At 49.3% G+C, this 24,191-nt stretch overlaps 1 protein-coding gene across 1 annotated transcript; it reads right to left on the reverse strand.

Moving 5' to 3' along the window:
• Positions 1–5,544: 5,544 nt before the first annotated feature.
• On the reverse strand, positions 5,545–23,836 carry LOC149866698 (antigen WC1.1-like). The gene is given in 16 exon segments (XM_090044019.1): positions 5,545–5,907; positions 6,265–6,417; positions 7,942–8,037; positions 9,058–9,186; positions 9,530–9,565; positions 10,412–10,516; positions 10,519–10,725; positions 10,812–10,865; positions 12,160–12,477; positions 14,435–14,749; positions 15,351–15,552; positions 15,554–15,666; positions 16,846–17,160; positions 17,580–17,894; positions 18,972–19,292; positions 23,656–23,836. Coding segments are annotated over 15 exon segments (2,637 nt in total). The 5' UTR covers positions 19,138–19,292; positions 23,656–23,836; the 3' UTR covers positions 5,545–5,794.
• Positions 23,837–24,191: the final 355 nt, after the last annotated feature.

A 24,191-nucleotide genomic window follows, 5' to 3' on the forward strand; every position in this document is an offset into this window, starting at 1 on the left:
GGCCTTGCGGGGGAATGCATGCTCAGGGGCAACCAACATGGGTTCATCAGTGGCAGGTCTTGTCAGACCAACCTGGTGGCCTTTTACGATCAGGTCACCAAATCATTAGACGCAGGGGTTGCTGTGGATGTAGTCTTTCTGGACTTCCGGAAGGCTTTCGACACTGTCTCTCACCCTGTCCTCATCAAAAAGCTGGGAGACTGTGGTGTCGATGCCCACACAGTCAAATGGGTCGCCAACTGGTTGGAGGGCCGCACCCAGAGGGTGGTAGTGGATGGGTTCTTCTCGACCTGGAAGGACGTGGGCAGTGGGGTTCCACAGGGCTCGGTCCTCGGGCCCGCACTGTTCAACATCTTCATCAGTGACTTGGATGAGGGGGTAGAAAGCACCTTGTTCAAGCTTGCTGATGACACTAAGATGTGGGGGGATGTGGGTGCACTAGAAGGGTGCAATAGGTTACAAGCTGACCTTGACAGGTTGCAACGGTGGGCGGATGAGAATAGGATGGGGTTTAACACTGATAAGTGCAAGGTGTTGCACATGGGGAGGAAGAACTGACACCACACTTACAGGTTGGGGAACTCCCCTCTTGCCAGCACGGAGACGGAAAAGGATCTTGGAGTCGTCATTGACTCCACGATGAACATGGGCCGGCAGTGTGGGGAGGCAGCCAAGAAGGCCAACCGTACCCTGTCGTGCATCCACAGATGCATCTCGAGCAGGTCCAGGGGGGTGATCCTCCCCCTCTATGCGGCACTGGTCAGGCCGCAGCTGGAGTACTGCGTCCAGTTCTGGGCGCCACACTTCAAGAGGGACGTGGACGATATGGAAAGAGTCCAGAGGAGGGCCACTCGTATGATCAGGGGTCAGCAGGGCAGGCCTTATGAGGAGAGGCTACGGGACCTGAACCTGTTTAGCCTCCACAAGAGAAGGTTAAGGGGGGACCTTGTGGCCTGCTACAAACTGGTCAGGGGGGATCAGCAGGTATTGGGGGAGTCCCTGTTCCCCCGTGCGCTGCCAGGAGTGACCAGGAATAACGGTCACAAGCTGGTGGAGGGTAAGTTTAGATTAGATATTAGGAGGCGCTACTTCACAGTCAGGGCGGCTAGGACCTGGAACCGGCTTCCAGGGGAAGTGGTGCAGGCTCCTAGCCTGGGGATTTTTAAAAGGAAGTTAGATGAGCACCTTGCCGGGGTCATCTGACCCCGGTGCTCTTTCCTGCCAAGGCAGGGGGTCGGACTAGATGATCTACCTAGGTCCCTTCCGACTCTAGCTACTATGAAACTATGAAACTATAAGGAAGAATTTCTTTACTGTCCGAGCCCCCAAGGTCTGGAACAGTCTGCCAGCAGAGGTGGTTCAAGCACCTACTCTGAACACCTTCAAGAGCAAATTGGATGCTTATCTTGCTGGGATCCTATGACCCCAGCTGACTTCCTGCCCTTTGGGTGGGGGGCTGGACTTGAAGATCTTCCGAGGTCCCTTCCAGCCCTAATGTCCATGAAATCTGTGAAATTCTATGCCCTGGAGAGGAGGCAGGGAGCCAAGAAGTACATCATCTGCCTTCTGGTGGTTGATGGCACCCTGCTTACAGATCCAGGGGAGATGCAGTGGTGTGTGCAAGCCTTCTATGAAGAACTCTTCTCCCTGGATCTAGCCAATGCCAAAGCCTGTCAGACCCTGCAGAGGGACACCTGCAGGTCAGCACAGGCAAATGGGACCAGATTTCATAGATTTCATATATTTCATAGACATTAGGGCTGGAAGGGACCTCGGGAGATGGAGGCTCCTCTAACCCTGACTAAGTTTTCCGTCTCCCTTCCGCCTGATGGCTGGCAACAAGGCACTAGGCATCGACGGGCTGACCACAGAGTTATACTGGGCGTTCTGGAATGTCCTTGGCCTGGACTTTGCTGCGGTCTGGGCCAAATCCAAGGGAAGCAGGGAGCTCCTGTAACACCAGAGGTCCATGCTGACCCTCCTGCAAAAGAAGGCAGATCCCCACAACCTGAGGAACTGGTGCCCTGTCTCCCTCCTCTGAATGGACTTCAAGGTGGTAGCTAAGGCTGTCTTACTCTGCCTGTAGTCTGTGCTGACAGATGTGATCTATCCCAACCAGACATACACAGTGCCTGGATGTTCCACCTTCAACAACCTGTACCTGGTTCAGGACCTTCTAGAACTAGCCTGCTGGGAGGACCTGTCTTTCACCCTCATATCCATGGACCAGCAGAAGGCATTTGATAGAGTGTATCACAGGTACCTCAGAGGCACACTGCGGGCTTTTCACCCCACTTCTGGTGGGCTCTCCAGGGCTATACACCTCTACAGAGTGTTTGGTCAAGCTCAACTGGACCCTCATGGAACCAGCCCATTCAGGAGAGGGGTGATACAAGGCTGCCCACTGTTGGGCCACCTGTACACGTTGGCCCTGGAACCCTTCCTCATCCTTCTGCAGAGGTGGGTGGCAGGGTTGATGCTACAGGAGATGGAGCCGTTCCTGTCAGCATATGCAGGTGAGATACTCCTCATAGTCTAGGACTCAGGTGACCTGGTGTAGTTGGAGGCCTGCCAGGTGTTGAACTCAGTAGCTTCCTCTGCCTGGGTCAACTGGGTCAAGAGCTTGAGCTTAGCAGTGTGTGACAGGTGGGCTCACTCCTAACCATGCTTCATGGGATCTGCTGAAGCATGGCCTCACTACCCTACTTGGGGATCTTTCTGTCCCCCACAGACCCTTCCCCTCCAGAGAACTGGCATCAACTGGAGGAAAGGATGGTGGAGCGGCTCTGGGCATGGGCAGGGCTCCTGAGATGTCTGTCCCTGAATGGGAGAGTGCTGGTGCCGAACCAGTTGGTCCTCTCCAAGCTCTGGCACCAGTTACACACACTGTTTGTGCCCCCTGAGATCACAGCAGGAATCCAGATATGGGTGATGGAGTTTTTCTGGCCAGGACAGCATTGGTTCGCTGCAGAGGTCCTGAGGCTCCCCTTGTAGGATGGAGGCAGGGCTTAGTTTGCCTGCACAGCCAGGGCCTGATGTTCTGCCTTCAGGCCCTCCAGCAACTGCTATACATTGTCTATAGACAGGCGGCATGGGTCCACCTGGGCCGCACCTGCCTCCGCCACTTCTGGGAGCTCCAATATGACTTGCAGCTCCTTGGTCTGTGGGGCCTTTCCTGCAGGACCTGCAAGGGTTGCCAGAGTTCCAGCACAATCTCCTCCGGACCCGATGCCATCCTACTTGTCAAGCCCCTCCTCTGGAACCCCAGCTGGAGGTGCCAACAGGAGAGGCATCCTGGTTATGACAGAGGTTCATCCTGGCTGGTGTCACCTGTATCAAAGACCACCTGGATTATGATAGGCATGAGTGGGTGGACCCACTGCACTGACTTGGCATATGGGTACACCCACAACACGTGCAACCTGCCATCTGGTCCAGGAGGTGAAATCTGCCCTACCTCCTGACACCCTTTCCCTTGTTGACCAGGTCCTGCTTCACCCAACTTTGTGGCACTCCCCACTCCACCACCTAAGCTGGGTGGAGGACACCAGATGGGTCCACTTTTCCACCATCCATCACCACCACTTCTACACTCTCATGCACCACATGATCCACCATGCCACCCTTGTGTCCTGCCCAGGGACCAAGTATTGGGACCTGCTTGGCAACAGCAAGGCTAGGGAACCCCAGTGGCTGAGCCTGGACTCCACCTTCATCCCACAAGCCACCCTCAGCTGGTGGCTCCTCCATCGAGCCACAGCAACAAGCATGTATGTGATGAGCTTCACAGACTCCCTGGTCTCCTGCCCCTTCTGCGGGCAGAGGGAGACCCCGACATACATGACACTTGAGTGTGCCAGGCAGTAGCCCCTCCACTTCCCCCTCCAGAACCTCTTCCTGAGATTCTGGATGCATCTCAACTGCACATTTTTATTTTTGGTCACCCCATCTGTGGCCCCACCAAGGCCCGGGACCTCCTTATCAACTTTCTCCTGGTCCTGGCCAAGTGGGCCCTGTATTTGACCAAGAAGGAGGCTCTGGCCAGGAGGGTGCCCAGGGACCACAGGACCGCATTCCTTTTCCTCCTCTGTGCACACTTCCAGGCAGAGCCCCAAACAGCGGCAATCACCAGCTCCTTGAAGGACCAGTGGGTGTAGCCCAGGGGGCTCTGCTCAGTTTCCCCCTCTGGACCCCTTATTTTCCCATTTTGACCCCCATGTCACTCCTTACATTTTTCCCCTTAATTCCCCACCATCTCCACTACAAAAAAAAAAAATTATTAGCCGCATCTTTCAACCTTTGGCCCCACACAGTGGGGGCTATTAGTTAACTGGGTGGGCCTTAAGGCCCATGTCCACTGGAAGATACAAATAGACAGGAGCTTCTTGAGAGAAAATGGCCATGCCCCTTCCTGCCTCTGTCTTCTGCTGCTGCTTCTGTTGCTTGTTCTCAGGAGATTCTGGGGGGAAGTTAGCTGTGCCCCTTCCTGCCTTGGGTTGCTTCTGCTGCTGTTGCCATCCTCCTGTGCTGCCCATGGGCTCCTCCCCCACCATCACTGCCAGTGCTTAAGGGTGACTTCCCTGCCCCAGCTGCCTCTGCAGGCCACCGCCTGCCTTCACCTTCCCTTTCACCTTTATCTGTACTGTTGCAGCCCCCCTCAGGAGAGGGGTGGATTTCCTGATGCACCACATTATACTTCCCGACACTGCACCTGCACTGGATTACTTCTTTAATTGACTCTTCTTGCACTCCCTCACACCTGCATCACCACGTCTGATCCTGCGCTTTGTTTCCCTGCCTGCTGCCCTGCTGCTAAATGCCTGGCTGGAAGCCTGAGGGGCTCCTGGACTGAGCTTCCGCACAATGCCTCTCCACCATTCCAGACATTTCTTCAGACCTGCCTCAGCAACCTCCACTCTGTATTTTGCCCTTGTACGAAAAGTCCTGTGGTTCACCCCCCTGCCGTGGTGTTGTGTGGCCGAGTCTACCCAGCTCAAGTCCACCTAGCTCAACTCTACCTAGCCTTTGTGGGTGTGCCCCTCGCCAACACACCTTCTCCAGGCATAGCTTGCCTGGTTTCCCATGGGGCTGTAGACCAGTGAGATTCAGCCCCCTTTCCCCTGCCCTCCACTTCCCCACAGCTCCAACCTGTCCCTATTGGATTCACTAGCCCCAATGTATTTTTTGGATTTTTTTTCTTTATTGGTTTCTCTCTCCCCTTTGTGGGGCAATGGTGGGGCAGGAGCCTACTGGGCAGGCACAGATACCCCCACAGCATTTCCTGTTGCCCCCCACTATGGATGAGATTCCAACCAGGTTCCCAAGGGGCTGCATGTCCCTACAGTGCTGACCCTGGAGGCAGAGTCTAGCTGACCCGCTCTGGATGTAAACAAGCCTCTTTATTGTTATATTATGTTGTAATGCATTTTCATTCTCACTCCATTATCATCCCCCAGAACTGACCCAATACATCAGGTTGATAGAAATATCATTTCTGGAACAAGCTTTCAAAAAGGGTTTAATAAAAAAATGCATTAATTTTAGGATGAAGAATTTTTTAGGAATACAAAAGCGGGAACTATTCATACATCCTGATCAATGGCAATTAAAAAAATTGTCACTTAAACTAATACACTTGCAACTACATCAGCCTCTAGAAGAAGCTGGCCAGGCTACCTGCTATGCACAGACCATCTCTAGTGACTCTTTGGCCCAGTCAGCATTTCTGAGAGGAGTCATCTAATCATACAGCATTTATGTCCTCACAGGGCATTTGTGCTAAACACAGACATTCTTACATCAATGTCCCAGCAAAACCCTCTTCAACATCATCATAGTCTATGTCCCTAGGAGGCAGGGATGGGTCTTTTTGGTCAGCTCCACTTCTCTGGGACTGCAGACTCCAACCTGAAAATATCAAGGGAAGCTCATGATACTGACTTAGCTCTGAACCTGTCTTGCCATTCAGGTGAGTCAGCGCAACTATCTACTCCTTGGTGAACAAGGTCACCATGAAATACAGGTATATCCATTACTTCCCAGCATATAACTCCAGGAATCTTGAGGGAGGCCTCAAACTACTGTAGGAGTAACTTATATCTTTGAACTTTGCAATAAATAAAATATCTTGAACTGTTGGTTATTTCTGAACCTTCAGATTAAGCATGCAGCATTTTTTGAAGCCTTTTAAGGTTATACCTGGAAAACTTGCTACACTTCAGTGAGATTAGAGGCTGAATAGCAAGATATAGCAACTTCACTCACCTGTCTGTGAATCCCTTGGCCCATCACTTTCCTCCAGGGATTCACTGACTTCCTCATCATTCTGGTGAAAAGCAGAACTGTGTTCTGGATCAGAAGTTTCTCCAGCATCATCGTAACCATCACTGGTGGCATCTCTGGGCAGTACAGAGGCTTCTGAAATACAGATGAGAATTAATAGTGATGAGGACAGACCTGGCACTGAATAAAGAGATTAAGTGAAGGTCAGGGACAAAAGGCCGAAATGCCCATAAAGAGCCCTGATATGCTCTCTCCATCACTTCCATTAATTCAGCCTAGGAAGCTGGGTAGACAATTCTCTGCTTACACCTAGATTCTCTATTTAACTAATCAGGAAAAATACTTGTTTTTCATTCAGTACTAATCAGAGGAGCAGCTGTATGTAACAACCTCTTTTAAACTTTGACTAAGAAAATAGATGTTACATTTTAACTCGTTCATAGTTAGCAGCTGCAGTAACTGCTCCTCACCTGAAGTTGACATCCCAGGACAAATAAGTGCAAAATTCTGTTTTCTTTTCAATAATAGGTTTAATTACAATAGCAGACTTACTTACTGCTTGAACAACATGCCTCTCTTCTGACAGAGCACAGCATGAGTTTTCTGATTCTTAGGGTAGAAAATTCTTATGGAGGCACAAAAGCCAGGCAAACAGGAATTCATAGTCCTTGTCACACCACAAATGCCCCAAATTTGTGGCTGCAATGAACATGATAATAGTTTCTGCCATTTTATTGCAGCAAATATCTGATTGTTTTATGCACAAGAGCACAGCCACCCCAGAACTACCCATGTTCTTCAGCAGTCCCAGGCTAGCACCGTTGGGACTTGAGAGGACAGATCCTGCAAGGCCTGGGAATTACTTTGCAGTATCAGATCCCTCAAGCCCCCAGGAATATCTGCCCAGCTTTACCCTCTTACAGGAACTCATCCTGGGCAATCTCTGATGCACTTCTTTGTAAGTGGGGAACGTCAGCTTCCCCCTTTACATGGATGTGCCATGGGGAACCTCTAGGACACATCTTTGTAAGTGGGGAACACCAGTTCATCCAGGTCCACAAGATCAGGCATGATCAATACACGGCAATGGGCAACATGTGTTTTACCCGCTGAAGCAGATCAGCTGTAGTGAGACGTACTGCCACAGCTGGTCCACTTCACTTGGTGATGTCTGTTTATGCCCTTTAGTTGCTGCCCTCTGCCATACATCTAAATCAGTGCCACACTGTGGGAGAAAGAGGGAGGATGGAAGAAACAACTAAGGAAAGTGAACCCACACAGCAGATCACTGACCACTACAGCAAAGGAAAGGAGCCAGACAATAGTTCTTATTCAAATGTTCCAAAGCCATTTTCAAATTATTTAACCCTAAAAATAGATGCTTTCCTGGCCTGTATTTAGTTATACTCCAAAAGTGCATTATGGGCAATGTTGCAGAAATTGTCCCTAGAGACGGGACTAGCAAAGTCTGATTCGTAAGCAGGGTGGGGCGCTCCTTGACAGAAGTCCAGTTACTGGCTGGTCTCATCAAAGAACTAGTGCTTGCAGCATTTCAGCCCTCTGGGGGTCGAAAACTACAGGAAATTAGCACTAGTTCATGATCTCAGGATGAAAAGTGAATTAGATCATGACTCTGTGTTAGGAATGCCATGCACAGACCTGAATGAACAAATGATTGCCCTGTCTCCTTCGTTGGGCTGTAGTCAATCTCTTCATACACAGCCTCAGAGAAGGGCTGCATGAATTTTCTGGATGCTGAAAGCAAAGAGTATGTGGTTAGTAGAACACAAGGTGGGAAATATTATTAAACCGTTCTGCCACAGGTCAGGGAGGGACTGTCAGCAGTTCTTCTTTTTTAGCCCAGAAAATATCCCAGTTTAGACAACAAATGTGTCCCCTTTCAGAACTTCTCTTTGGAGATGTTTCCTTTAGCTGTTGCACCATCACACAATCTCTCCTCTTAAAATATCTGTTTTCCTTTCATTTCATTACTGCACATTATTGCCCATACAGCAGCTTCAATAATTCCTCTCCCAACATGAAGTTTACATTCCAGGAGTAACAACACTTGTTTCTCTGCTTTCCAAAGTTCTCGTACCTACAGATGTATTTGTCGGTAGGATTGAATCCTACAGGTGAAACTGGTGAGCATAATGCACTATCCACTATTGCTCAGAGCTGTTCTTCACTCACCTATATTCTCACACATTTCCACAGTATTTCCAATCTTCTAAGTCATTGGTGCTCACATTTTTTGCCCCATTGGCCAGATGAATGGTGCAAAACCAGTTTGTGGGTTGGATCGCCCCTGTGCGAGCCCTGTATACAAATTTCTGGGCCTGGAGCTCCGTGCTCCCTCCACCCAGCAAAAGCCCCATCCAAGCCAGGCAGGCGCAGTGGAAGGAGCACCGGAGCTCAAGCCTGGCAGGATGGAGATGGTGCAGGGCTCTGTGCCACGCTGTCCACCTAGAATCAGGATCTGGAGCTCCCCGCTCCCCGCACCTAGGCCCCACGCACTGGAATCAGGCCCTGTGCTGCCCTGTGTGTTCAGTCTAGCACTCAGGGCCACAGTTGGCAAGTCTTCCCACAGGATCTATTGGGACTCCATGCTTTGAATTACATGGCGCTGTGGGATGGATCTGGCCCACAGGCTGGGGGTTGAGCACCCTCGTCTAGGTTATTTTCCACTATCTCCCTCTTCCTTCTGATACCCTAAAACTCTCCATGCAACTTCAAAGAGGTATTTCTATATCATTTAGGCCCACTGGCACACACCTTTCTGCTGTGCTCTGCCTTTTTGCACCTGCCCAGCCAGAACGATTAGGACCAAGCAGAGAAGGACCCCCAGAACAATGCAGATGACAATGGGCACCATGTCTCCCCTGCTGTCTCTTGGAGGTGGATCTGAAAGGAAACAAACATAGGAGCAGTAGAGACTATTCTCTGAAAGACAAATGAATCTCAAGGGAACATCCCCAGTTACTAATTGTAGTGTATATGGCCAAAAGGTCAAATACTGAGAGACAGGAGAGGAACTCACATGCTAGAGCGAGAGTCAGGAGCCCAGGCACATCAGCGGAAAGCCGCTGAGCAGCAATGCCTATCGGTCAGCGTACCCAGCAGGACCCACCCCAGGTGCCATTGCCTCATACATTTCAGACTTGTGTCAAGAAGCTCCTTCTCCCAGAGCAGAGGTTACAGCTCATCTCTCAGGAAAATGCAGCACTTATGGAAGGGGGTTCTTTACCTGTTCCCTTAGGGGAAGTTGTCATTCCTGTTGCATCTGCAAAGGGAAAAAGAAGAAGGGTTGGAGTCTGAAAGAAGGGAGAGGTAAAGCATTACCTACTAAAAGGATGGTCCCCCTGTGTGGCTGCAGGTGGAATTGGCCCATCACATTGATGTTCTCCCTTCAAGTGGGGCCGGGACAGTTCTGGGCCAAGTGAGAAAGAAGTCCCCATGTGCTTTAGGAGCACTGAGGACAAGAGTAATAAACTAGAGCACCGGAGCCTCAGATGAGAGCAGGGGCTCCACAGGCTGACACGTGAGCACATCTGAGCCCTCCAGGGTTACACCCCTCACCATCCGTTCCTATGCCCAAGGAACAGGGGTCTGATACATGGCTGGGCAGGGGGATCCAGCACCGCTCCACAGAAAGTTGAATACTTTATCAAAAACCTGTCAGTCACTGTTGCTGCTGCCAAGGGGCTGCCAGCTCTTACTGCATAATGGTTTGAAGACAGATCCACAGTGCAAATAACTAGATTCGCTTTATTCATTATGGCCAGGTGATAGGGCTTCCTGATAGAGGGATGGGTAAAAGGACAACAGATTCAAAGTTTCCCACCATTATGCATCTTATATGCAAATACATATATACTATTAGGCCAATCATTAGCTAACACAGTTAGAAAAGCTGGTTTCCCCTCATTCGGACACACTCCAAGTTAGGGCTCACCAACCAGGTGCATCTGTAGATGTCCATGGTGCACAATCAGTTGTGCCACAAACAATCACAGCACAGCCAATCATGCTCCACTGACAACATCTCTTTCTAGCCTCACATACCATCTCTGCAGGAAGCTTTCCTTATTGAGTCCTGCCAAGCCTGTCCAAGGAGGTTTGTACTCACCAGAGCAAGTCACAGCAGCATCTTCTTTATGGTGGCAGTTACTTTCCTCCCAGCGCTTGGCAGGACAGTGCCACAGAGATGACTCTGTCCCTCGACAGTCCAACTTTCCAGCCAGATGGGGCCAGTCCCCTCCCCGAATGCTGCTCCACCCAGGGCAGACACAGCAGGTCCACAGCCCAGTTGTTTACACACAACATCTGCATCTGCCATGTCCCAGGAGTCATCACACACCGTTCCCCAGGAGCCGCGGTGCCAAACCTCCACTCTCCCCGAGCATCCGTCCTCTCCTCCCACAACGCGGAGCTTTTCCTTGTCTGGGAAAGGCAAAAACCTCACATGTTACTGGGATAGCAGGGTAGGTACTTAGGGATTGAGAAGATATACAGAGAAGCATTGATACCTGTGCAGTTTGTAGAGCCTGGGCACGCAGCAAATGGGTTTTGTGGTCGTTTCCCTTTTCCTTTACAGAAATAAATACTACCATGAGTGGACTAATTACTGTGTTTCATGCAAAATAAAGTAGAATTTATACATGAAAATGAAATAGAATCTATAACGTCTCCACTGCTACACCGTGGGCAAGATTACATGTGACGCTACATCACTGTAGCGAGGCACTCAGCTGACATAATAATCATGTGCATCTATAGGTGACCAGCAGCTACTTCACTGCAGCAGTGCACTCCCTCACTATAGCGTGCTGCAATGGCCATGTAGCAGCTAAAAAAAACCAGGCGTCCAATGTACAACACAGTTCAGGCTGCTATGGTGCTGTGCTTTAGTACTTCCCAAAGGAAGTACTACAGCATGGCGCAGTAGCAACATTGCAATATGGGTACGGGTAGATGTGCTGTGTATGAATAAGATGTACGGTCTAGTTTTTGTAATACCCAAAGGATTGGTACTATAGTAATAATCATGATTTCTCAAATGTTTTGCAGCTCTCTGACAGTATGTGTGTGCTTGTGATTTCTCACTCCATGCTTTCTCTCTTTGAGTCTCTTCCCTATCCTTTTATAAACAACCAGATAGTGAACAGTTTTATTATCTGAAAAACACCTGGAGTAGTAGGGGATTCCAGTGAAGAGAAACAATTTTACTGTATCTGGAACTGAAATGAACCTACAGCTCCAATCCAGCATCTTCACACGTTTCACACATACATCCAAGCCACTTGCAGAAATACACACAAATGGATTTTTGGAAAATTCTCACCCTAAGTCAAACTTCACAGCCTGGATCCACCAATGACTTTCATCCCCGAAATATAAATAATAAAGCTGCACATATCATGTTCAAAAATGAATTCCTACTATGTAATACATATTTTATTTCTAATAAATAATGTTCCTTTGTTTACCACAGGCCGTCTTCTCATTTTAATAGATAATTAAAATACGTTGGTTACAATCTTAAGAATGAAAAGGGCATAAAATCAATTAAAAATGTCTAATGCTCTACTGTGACTACTTCTCTCCCAAAGAATGGAGGAAGGGGACTTTGGTACCTGATATCTTATGTCTTTCCCAAATAAACATTTGATCCAGTAAAAGATATCACCCACAAAAATGGGTGCCTAATAAATAGGCACCTCAAAAGCACCTTGCCTAAAAATGCAATATTTTTCTACTTCAATGCCTCAGTGAGTGTGGGCACATGTGTGCAGTTGCAGGTTTACATTAGAGGCTGTTGGTGTATCATCTGGGTGCGTATGTGTATGTGAGTTTAAAGATGTTTTTAAAGCTTACCAGTGCAAGAAATGTGGGTCTCTTCTATCCGGGTATCACATGACTGAAGATCCCATGGCTCTGATGGGCACTGCCAAAGGGAACTGTGATGCTCATGATGACACTCAACGTGGTCCAGCCATGTGGGACCAGAACCTTCGCCATATGCAAACTCTTCTGCACGTACACCTCCAACTCCACAGCTCAGTTGTTTGCATATAATTTCAACAGTGGCTTGAGTCATTCAATTGGAGCAAACACTCCCCCAGGTCCCATTGTAGAAAACCTCCAGCCGTCCAGCACATTCACCACCATTCACCAGCCTCAGATCCATGAACTCTAGAAGGAAATGCAAAAAAACAAATTGTACTGACCTGATTCTGAGATAACCTGCAGTATCCAGACTGAAATCCCAGAGATCACTGACAACTTTATGCAGGAGCAAATGTAGGAACAATTGCCATCAAGAATCACTGAGAAAATCAAAAAGTCTTCCAAACATCCTAAGGTCATTAGCAGGGATCCAGGTTTCCCGTTTCCCACAGAAAAACGGAGTAAACCGTGGATTTTGCCTTCTACCTGAGGCAAACACAGATTTCTCATTTTATCAGAGAAACCTGTGGATTTTGCCATTTTGCAATGAGCTCCCTGCAAGCTGGCAGAGTTCCAGCCTGCAGGGAGCTGGGAGGGAGTGGGAAAAAGGTGGAGAAAAATGAGGCTCCATGTACATAGATGTGCACATGGCCCCAGGCAGCTGGAAGAGCAGATTCAGCAGGTACATGTAGGGGAGTAGGGGGATTTAGGCCCCTGTAGGGAAGGACGGGGCTGGGCAGGACTGGGGCTGCAGCCCAGCTGGGTGGCGCTTGGGGCTTGGGGCCCAGGGTCACAATTCACTGCTGAAGGGCTCAAGCTGGGAGCAGGATGGGGCTGCGAGTGGCTTGTCCAGGAGAGGGAGAGGCAGAGGGCCAGTTCACCGCTGCCATGTGCACTCCCGGGAGGCAGGGGCTCCCCCCCACCCCCAGACCTGTACCTGGGGAGAGTGGGGCCACGCAGGGATTTCTTGCTGCTGCAAGCTGCCCCCATCCCCACCCCCGCTGCCCTGCTGATGTGCCTCCAGCACCTGCCACTGCTTTGAGGCATGCAGCTCCATGCTGCTACCCTCGCTGCAGCCTCATGTGCAGGAGGCGCATCATCGGATAAGCGGGGGGCAAGAAGCAGCAAGGAGTTTTTCTGCGTACTTCCTCCTCTCCCTGCCACACTGGGTTATGAGGGGGAGGGAATCAGGGAGGCAAGGAACAGCAGTGAGCAGGGGGCTGCACCCCACAAAGCAGTGGCAGGCACTGGAGGTGCGTTGCCAAGGCAGCAGAGTCACAGCATACAGCAGCAGGGAGTCCCCTCATGGCCCCACTGTCCCTAGCTGCACCTGCTGGCTCTGGAGACTCCGGAGGCCCCAGGGGAGGGAAGCAGGGTGGAAGCTAGAGCCCACAGCCTGCGTCTGCCCCAGGTACAGAGCTGGGGGGGTGCAAGTCTCCCCTGTCCCCTGGGAATGTGTGCAGCAGTAGGGAACCTGCCCTCCCCAGATGGGCCACCCATAGCCCCATGCTGCTCCCAGCTGAGACCCTGCAGCTGTGCATTGCAGCCCCGGGCCCCAAGCCCCACATGTCTCGTTGGGGCACGGGTCCCCCCTGCCCCTTCGGAGTGCATGTAGTGGCAGGGAGTGGCCCCGTCCAAACCCACAGCAGAGGGGGAGCAGGGGCAAGAGGCTGCAGACCAGGCTCCATACCCCTGGCATCTGGGGGCCCCATCGAGCAGGGCAGGGGAGCAGGGGGCACCAGCAAGGCTGTGGGTCTGTGGGTGGGGAGTGAGGGCCACCAGCAGGGCTGGGGACGGGGGCAGGGGGGTGTTGTGGGGTGGCCTTTAATTTTAATCATGGATTTTAGGGTTTTTTAGCAGTGAAGTTATGATTTTGTACCAGGGAAAACCGGGATCCCTGGTCATTAGGCATAAAATGGCAACCTGTGGAAAGTCATTGGTTACCAAGGGTTACAAAATACTTAAGATACTGCAGTGTCAGTCCTGGTCCATGCTTTGTAAAAGCTTTGGTATCTTTCATAACCCAGGTGGACAATTATGGGAAACTGCAGCTTTCTAATAATGACTGTCAGAAGTGGGAAGTCAAGGAAGAGAAATAAACAGCCAGGGAGGGTCTCTATCGTTCTTATCGCTCCCCTCAAACATTTGCCCCATCCAGTATATCATTGCTTACCAGGTTCATGAGAGCAGCTATACAACAGACCTGAACAAAGCACTCCTGCATCCTCTTTGTGTCTGCAGTTGTGCTGGCCCCAGCCCCTGGAAGGACATGCCCAGAGCTCAGATTCATCCCTGGAGCATTTCACATCATCCAGCCAGATCTGCCCTGAGCCTTCCCCGTATTGAGCAGAAGGAGATGCCTCAATGGCGTGTCCACATCTCAGCTGTCTGCAAACTCCATTGGCATCTGACAAGTCCCAGGAATCATCACAGACGGTCCCCCAGGTGCCCTGGTAATAAACCTCCACTCTCCCAGCACAGCGACCAGCCCCATTCACCAGTCTGATCCTCCTGCTTCCTGTAAGGAGAAATCCCAGCAAGTAATGGGCAAAGTAATGATAACTAAATAGTTTCCATGCAAATCATTCTGATATTAAAGGGAAGCAGGGGGAACAGAACAGGGCCTGGCCAGGCCCAGCTGCACATGCAGGTGGAAGCACACCATGGGTTGCTCTGACACAAGTGGGTTTGGCTTGGTCCCATGTGGGGTGCACAGCCCAGGTGAGCTCTCCTCCAAATGCCCCCCACTCCCCAACACCTCACCCCTGGCAGGCTCCCAGGATCGAGCACCCAGGCAGTCCCCCCACCCCCAAAACACACATGCACACTCCGCCCCAACATACCACTGCCTACCCCAGAGGAGCTGTCACTGCCCCATGACCCAGTCCCATGTCCCCAGCCTCGCCCACCCCTCCTGCTCTCTAGCACTGCTCCCTGCCTGCCCCCAGCCCCATAGAGGGTTTTGGGGAGCTGCTGGTCGGGGGATCTGAATCAGTCATTAACAGCTCATCAAAACTCCTTGTTCTCCGCAGACCTAAATAATTGCCCACTCCTAGCTTACATCCTGGCTTTACCCCTGACAGAAGAAGGGGTTTGTAGGATTTTCAGGGGAAAATCACCTGAGCAAACAACACTGAATCTTCCGCTATGGCCCTCTGCGTTGTCAAAAAAGGAGGTGTTACAGAGAGTCAGATTAGACTCATGTCCTGCACATTGAACACTTCTAAACCCCACAGGACCTGTCCCTCGCTCAGACTTTGCAGGGTGATAGGCTTTCTCAGCAGCTCCACACTGGAGCTGCCTGCACACCACGCTGGCATCAGTTCATGTCCCATTGATCATCCAGGACTCTGCTCCATGTGCCACCAAAGGAAGCCTCAACTCGACCATCGCACCGGCTCTCTCCATTCAAGAGTATGAGTGATTCAGAGCGACCTGGCCTCAGGGAAGATGGAAAATGCATTGAATACCACTCTTTGTTTTCCATTACATAAAATGATGAATGTATGCATAAAATTACCGTAAGTTATCAAACATTCAGAGAACTACAGTGATAAGAAGAACAACTGCTGTTACAAGGATTTTAGGAAAATCCTTCATTAGAATTTTAACATGCAAGGCTAGAGCCCCCGGGCAGAGAGAGTTGCTGGCTAGGACCTCTCATTATGTATATTCTTTGAAGCCGAGGAACAACACTGACCTCTTGTTCATGTCAGCCAGCAGAGGTCTCTTGGCAAAGGGTATGAAAAAATAAGACCCTATAGCTGAAGTAGCGCTGCTGGCAAAACCCCTGGTATGGGTGCAGCTTCTGCTTTCTCCTTGCAGAGCTTCTGTTGTCAGGGATGAGGGTGTAGCTCCAGCAAAAGGAAAACCCCTGCCATCTGATGGCCCAGGCAGGTTTGCAATGATGCCAGAGTTAAAATATTAGCAGCCTCCTCTCCCCACACCACTGTAGCAACATAGCCTAAGGAAGGCAGACGGAAGAGCCTACAGCTTTGCCTTCTGCTGCAAGGCATTCAGATGGCACTAAGCTGATTGAAGGTGTCTCGGTATCTAAAAACATGATTGACTCAGCTTCAGCTACTGTCAGAAATTGTAGAAGCAAACAGTAGATGTCACCACCAAGCTGCTAGACAGCGTGTTCACCTCCATTCAGCTACTATGGCCAAGAATAGAGAGGTATGACATAAATCTAGTAATCATCAGATTCAATACACATGGGCAGGTGTAAATGAAAATTACACAAGTTTTATTCTTGAACAATAAGCAGTCCCTGTAGACTCTACATCTATCTCTGACTGACTGACTAGCTATTTAACTAAGAGACCATCTCCCAGTTACCAAATCAACTCAATTAGGGCGCATCTCCCTCCCAGCCGGTACCTCCTGCCAGCCCACGGCTGACCCCTGGTGAACTCTACCAGGCCAGGGCTGCCCCCACTACCCTTGCCAGACTGGCACATGGAGCTCCCCCTGGCTGCAGGAGTAGGATATACACCTAGCCACAGTTTAATGCACCTGAATTTTCTGTGCAGAAATTCAGGCACATTAAATGCTCAAGTAGATGTGCCCTGTATTGCCTATCTACCTATCCTGTGTTGTTGTTACACTCACCTGAACAAATCACACTAACATCATGGTCATGTGAGCATTGAGCGGCCCCCAAGGCAGTAACTAGGCAGTGCCACAAATGGGCTTCAGTCCCATTACAATAGAAGGTGTCTGGCCAGACAGGGCCAGTTCCTTTCCCAAAATGCCCTCCTCGTGGAGCAGACACTGCAAATCCGCAGTCGAGCTGATGACAGAGGACGTTGGCATCGAATAAATCCCAGCGCGAGTCACAGAGGGTGCCCCAGGCACCAAGCACCTGAACCTCCACTCTCCCTGAGCACTGTGTGCTGCCATTCACCAGCCTGAAATCTGTGAACCCTGGGGAGAACAGAAGGGAGACACTGGTTAGAGAGGAACACAACAGCCCATGTCCCATTTTATACCGAATAGTCAAAAAATAGGGAAGTCCGGAAGAGACAATCCCTTTCTTAGATTTGAAGGATTTTGCCAGATATGGATTCTAGTTATACTGTCATTGCTTCCAACAAAGTGATATCACTTTGCTACTAAACCCAAGCGCAAAATTCACATCAATGCTGTCCTGGCCTTTTATGTGATGGTTTGAAGGGGTGATTTGAGGAATTCCTGAGCCTTTGCTGGGAAGGGCAGGATAGATATAAATAAACACATACAGACATAAATGGCTTCCTACAAATGCAGGGGATTGCATTCAGTGTCTCAGATGGCCCCCGTTGGTCCTATATTCCCATTTTTAACACATCACTCTGAATACTTACATGAACAGATGAGGCCAATATCATTTGCATGTGAGCCTGTCTCATTCATGGGTGGTGCTCTGGGGCAGTACGCGAGATAAGACTCATTTCCCACACACTGAAACTCTTCAGTCCAGATTGGCCCCTGTCCTTCTCCAAAGTGAGCTCCTCCTGTGATTGACACAACTGCTCCACATTGTAGCTCATTACAAATCACACTGGCAGCTTTCGGATCAAGGTGGGAATCACTGACTGTAGCCCAAGTGTATCCATGTCTTATCTGCAGACGTCCTGAGCAGGCATTGTCACCTTCAATCAGCCGGGGCTGTGTGTCACCTAGAATCAATCAATCCATCAATGAATGTAACACTGAAACTCCTTGCCCTCCATTATAGCTTTTAGTAGGTACAGATGGTTTTTTTAAACATTTTGCATACAAAAATAGTTTTAAAAACAGGAAATTAACTGTCCATACAAGCATTAATTAGCTACCTACTGAATTATTGCATTTTTAACTAATCATGAAGGATAATGCATATGCATATTTTATAACATGCCCCTCTATTTTCTGAGTTTTTTCTGATATTCTGTTCTACATTGTTACTCTCTATGCCACTACTACTATGCTCAATTATCTGCTTCCTTGAGTTCCCCCAGAAAGCAAAGTGGAAAACATACATCAGATTCACACATTATCTATACAACAGGATTATACAGAATTCCAGTATAGGTTATTGGATAGTATATATCACGGGTTGTCAACCTTTTTAATCGAAGTATCCCCAGTGGTCGGATGTGGGGGGAGGGGGTGGCGCATAGTGAGACACAGAGCAGGGAGGCAGAGACAGAGCAACACCACCTCCCAGGACTGGGGCAGGGTGGGGCAGAGAAGCTCAGCAGGCTGGTGGGTGGTGGCAACGGCCACTGCGCACAAGCTTCCCCGCCCCGCAGGGTGGCACTGCTGCCCTCACCCTGCCCCAGCCCTGCTCCTGGGAGGCAGCGGTGCTACATCCCTTCCTGCCCACACATACCCCCTAGAACCATGTCAAGTACCCCTGGGGGGTACTTGGCACCCCCTGCTATATATAGATTAATATAATTTAAGTACCCCAATACAACAGCTTATTAAATGCAAACAACTTTTCACATTTGAAAATGAAGTAAAACCGACAAACAGTAAATAGGGAATATAATATTGGCAGAAGTGGACTTAGGCTAATCAAGGGATTCTAAAGATACCAGCATTGGGAATTACACTTGGATTTGTTCACTCTCAGTGAGCACAACAGTTATAGGAGTTGAGGATTTTTACCCACTTCCATATTGTTTCACCAGAATGAGATGCATTCTTTTTTCAGTTCCTTTTCTTCCATGGCAATTTCCTGGCAAGTGGAAGGATGGCTAGTTTCTTACCTGAGCACGTCACTCCAGCATAGAAGGAAGGAGGGCATGTTGACTCCAGAATGTAGGGAGTGCTCTTGCATTCCCAGACTGATGCCTCATTACCACGACAAAGAACTCCTGTAACTAGGTACGGTCTGGAATCCTCCACAAAGTGGCTGGCGTTATGGAGACTCATTGCAGAGCCACACCCAAGTTGTTTGCAAAGTATCACAAACTGTTTCCTATACACAGCAGCAGAACATATTTTCGTCCAGTAATCTCCAAAGTTTACCTCTGTTCTGCCAGCACATGGACTGCTACCATTCTTCAGCTTCACGTCTTTGATTATACCTTGAATTAGAGAAGCAGGACAGAATTACTGAAGAGCACACTGGGTCATGTACTTTGTCTATTAGTACCCAAGCTCATTAAACAGCTCTTGCCCAATATTATGTGAGATAAATACCAGTGGTGTATGGCTTTGTCGTTCACCTCAAAATGTCTCCTGGTTCTTTAGCGTATTCACTATCTCTAATTTTGACAACTGGCTAAAAAGCATAAAAACTGGGAGCCAAGAAGTCATGTTATTCAGACTAGGTGCATCTACACATGCATTTACAACACATTAAATTGACTCAGTAATTTACCGTGCAGAAAGCTGGAATAGGGTCGGCATCTACATGTGCAGGGCCCTGGGACTGAGTTTTGCCTGTCAGCAGCTGGAGGTAAAGGGCCCCAGAACACCCCCCTGCACCTACCTTCTTGGCAGTCTTTGTGGCTGCAGCAGAGGCTAGCAGGCCTGCAGCTTTCACCCTGCTGCACCTTAACACGCACAGTGTCACCCACGTAACAAGTTTTGCTTGTCCACAGCTTGAAGTGCAGTTTCCTCCAAACCTGTGCACCTGTCTCCTTGAAACTTGGCAGGCTTTTTAGCCTCTGCAGGGGATAGAATACCTGCAGCTTTGACCCCGCTGTGTCTTAACACATACACGTGACATGAGTTTTGCTTTCAAGAATTTGGGGTGCAGTTTCCTTCAAACCCCTGTGCCTATCTCCTAGAAACTTGGCAGACTTTGTGGCCTCCGCGGGGACTACTGTCCAGCAGTTTTCACCCCAATGTGGCTTAACACACACGTGACATGAGTTTTGCTTTTAGGAACTTGAGATGCAGTTTCCTGGAAACCCCTTCACCTATCACCTTCAAGCTTTGCATGTGCCATGCTCTCAGCAGAGGCTACTGTCCCTGTAAGTTTCATCTGAATCAGACCTAAAACAACAAAGTTATAGATATTTCATAGATTCCCCATTATACCCTATGGCCGAATCTCTAAATTGCCAAATCTTTTCTGAATCTTTTCCGAATTGATTCAGAAGCTCCAAATCAATTCAGAAATACTAAATCTTCCAGTGATTCAATCTGGATTCATAGATTTGGCCTCAGAATCATCCAAATCATCTCTGAATCCAAATTGTGACCCAAAGCTTTGCACGGCCCTACCACAAACCCCACGTAGTTTAACAGTGAGCGCATGCACGAGGTTCTCCTTAGCAAGTATTGCTTCATTGTTCTTGGTATTTTCTCTGCCACTCACCCACAGTTTGAACAACCAGTGAATAATTTACCTCAGCTCCTGCAGAATGAGCAGAATCTACAGATACTTGACCAGTGCTAGGCTTGCTCATGTGTATATTCACTCAGGTGACCTGCTGGTGGAAAAGTGGTGATGCATTCAGCCACTCCTTAAACCCACCTTCAAGGGCAATGCATGCACAAGCCAATCCCTTAACTTCTCTCTTGAAAGGCAAGTCACGTGACAACCAGTTAACCAACAAACGTGATGTGTGTTTATAGGCTTAGTATTACATCTTTATGCCTTCCTCATTCTTATGCACGTAGCATCTAGCTGTATGCTTTTATTTATCCCACACTAAAGAAGAGCTACTTACCTCTGCCCAGCTGTCTTACACTTAGCAACAAAAGACTAGAGGTAGAGACCTCTTTAGTCAGTGACACAAGCCCCTAGCAAGGCCTACCAGGCTGCACTGCCTTGATCATGTCAACACATCAACCAACCACTCAGAAAACCTCTTCTGTCATTTTACCCCAATCAGGTTCTGTTTTATCCATGTTATCCTTTTTTTTTTTAACATGCAGCCTATCAGATTATTGATGTGCAAAGCAAGCCCCAACTTATTTCTTTATTTTTATTGTTCCTGAATAGGGCATTATAGGTTTTATATCTTGTATCATAGGGTATCCAGTTGCCCAGGTTCCTAGTATTTATAGACTAACACTTCCATTAGAAGTGTACCGATATATCAGTCCACACCAAATCAGCACTGATAAAAGGAAGATTCACATTTTCAGCAATTAGAATTTATTGATTGATGTAGCCAATAAAGTTGTCGATAAATTCCGCGTGAATGTGCACAGTCGCAGCATGCATGTCGCCAGAAATGCAGCCCGGGAGCTTGGAGAGCAGTGTCAAGTTGGTAAGTCTGTGGACAGCAAGGGACAGAGAGAGAAATGGGCAGGGAGGGAGGGAAGGAGTGTATGTGTGGGGGGTGGACCAGATGTTGATCAAGGCTCCCATAGTGAGGGAGGGAATAGGGCATGGAGAGGGGCAGCACTGCCCAGCTGGGGTGGTGAATGTGACCCCACCCGAAGCAAGACGGACCCACAGGCATCTCCTCCAGAGGATGTGGGAGAGAGGGGGAGGTGGCTCCTGCCACCCTGCACACCCCCAGGATAGGTATATGCCCCCCATATTTGTGTGCAGGGTGAAGCCAGACTGCCCACTGTGGGCTTGGGGCCAGGGACTGTGCTGGTTTCTTCCCAGTGTTGTGGGGCAGGGGGCAGTGGCTGAGCTGGGGCTGCTGTCAGGGCAGGCAGGGGTGGGGCAGGTGCCAACAGGACTGAGAGGGGGAGCTAAAGGGTGGTTATACCCATCCTGTGGCCCCTCCCCCCCAGTGCTGCTGCCATCCACCCTTCGCACAGCCCCTGCTGCTGGGAAGAGGCTGGTTCAGCCTCTTGCCCTGGGCCTCCAGGAGGCAGCCTGCCCTCATCCTGTGTGCCAGTCTGGGGCAGGGGGGGCACATGCCCCCCGAGCTACCATGGGAGTGCGCACAAACCATTTGCAGGTCTCTCCCATTCCCGGTGGGGTTGCATTTGTGGCAGGCCAGTAGGGGGTGCTCCTGCACTGAGCCACCCACCTCCCTGCATCCGACCACCTTCCAGGCTCTGAATGCCTCCCTAGGGGCGTCTTATGCTCGGTCGACCCCTCTCCCAGAGCACCGTCGCTAGTCTCGGTGTAACGTTGTGCCACCACCCCAAGAAGGGACTGTCTTGGCCCTGTGTCCTTGGGGAAACACAGGCCTAATAGTCCGATGGGTACTCGACCCAGTACAGGCACTTGGGGCACTTCCCCAAGTCAGGGGGCAAAAAGTAAAGTCTCCCTTAGTCCGCAGACCTAAGGGGTCTATTAGGCATAATTTAGACCCACCCCTCAATAAGTCTCCCACACCATTCAAAAAGGAGAACTTTATTGATTACGGGTAGGGTAAACTAGGATACAGGATTGAGCAATATCTTAGAAATCCTAAAGAGCAAACAGTGTGGCTGAGGTAGCCTTTTGAAAGGCAGGTGAAGTTTCGCTTTGGAGGCAGGCAGTTCCTTGCTCATGAGTTTTGGGGTGAGAGAGAGCTAGTTTCAGATGGTAAGGCTTCTCTGTGTCCCCTGCATGGCTGCTGCTTCACCTCATGGCTGAACAGAGCCCGCCTCCTATCCCGTCCTAACTTATATAGCCCCCGTGACCTCATTCACCTGGTCCAGTGGAAGTCAGCCCCAGTTGGCTGTCAGCCAACCAATTTGAAATACATCACCTGTTACTGGGCAGATTCCAGCTCCCCAGGTAGAAACCCTCCACCCAGGTAACTGATGCTAGTCACCTAGGCAGAGGGAGCAGGTTTCCCCCCTCCCTCAGGAATGCAGCCAGCTCAAGTTACCTAAATAGACAGGCTGAGGGTGTGGTCCCCTGTGTGCAGGGCCCACCTTAATCAAATGGTTGCAGCCCAGAGGTTTTAGTCACAGTGTCACAGGGCAGAGATTTTTGGGGAGAAACCAAGGTGGCTTTCTGCCACAGCATTCACTGACCTGGCTGGGCAACACCTGCCCCTGCATCTGCTCTACTCCCTCCATAACCATGGGGGCCTCTATCTGCCCGTCTCCACACTCCTTCCCTTACCCTGACCCCTTCCCCTCCACAGACTTACTAGCCAGACACTATTTTCCAAGCTCTGGGCTTCATATCAGCTATCAGATCTGTATCGGCTGATATGGCTGGTTAATATTCAACCATCAGTATGGGCCAAAAAAATCTCGATTGGTGCACCCCTAATTTCTCTTCATTCTTTCTTTCTTAGTATGCTCTATAGATTAGCTACTGTCATCTCCAAAGGGAACAGAATTAAGGTCAGGGAGGTGTAGATCTTAATTCAGTATATTCTGGTTGTCAGAGGACTGAGTATAACATTTTTAATCTTTTTATTTCTGGCTTACAGAAATTAGAATTGTGCTGATCTCAACACAATGGATTTCCAAAACACACATGCATACCCTTGTTAAAGTTATTTAATGCTTAAATAATTCACAGAACTGGTAACCAATCTTTATTTGTAGTGTTAATTTTCTTGCATGTGATTTCTGAATTCTTACCTGTGCAGGTTACTCCAGCAGAAAAAGAAGAAGAGCACGTTGAGTCTGAATAGAGATCTGATATTTTGCACTGTGCAAGTGCTGTCTCATCACCACGACAAACATCTCCTAGCAACAAGTACGGTTTGGAATCTTCTTTAAAGTGGGAAGCATTATGGACATTCACTGCATGTCCACAGCCGAGCTCATTGCAGATTACTGTGGCATGTTTCATTTGAGTGGCTGTCAAACACAGCTTCATCCACTGACCATTGTACTTTACTTCCGCTATCCCAGAACAGCGGTTTTTTCCATGGCTCAGCCTCACCTCATTAACTGCACCTTCAAATAGAGAATCAGGACAGAATTATTAAAGAGCACACAATGGCATCCCAGCAACTATTGTTAACAGAGCTGGTCAAATAGAGTTTGTCAGCTGTGGTACTAGGCAAATATCAGTTATTTATGACTTTCTGACATACTTGCAAATGGAATTAACTGGAAGGAAAGCACTCTGGTTTTCGAGACATATCATTTAAAATGGACACAGGAAAAAC

The sequence above is a fragment of the Crocodylus siamensis genome, chromosome 4 (assembly GCF_052110815.1).
Source record: "Crocodylus siamensis isolate JL-2025a chromosome 4, ASM5211081v1, whole genome shotgun sequence".
Lineage (NCBI taxonomy): Eukaryota > Metazoa > Chordata > Crocodylia > Crocodylidae > Crocodylus > Crocodylus siamensis.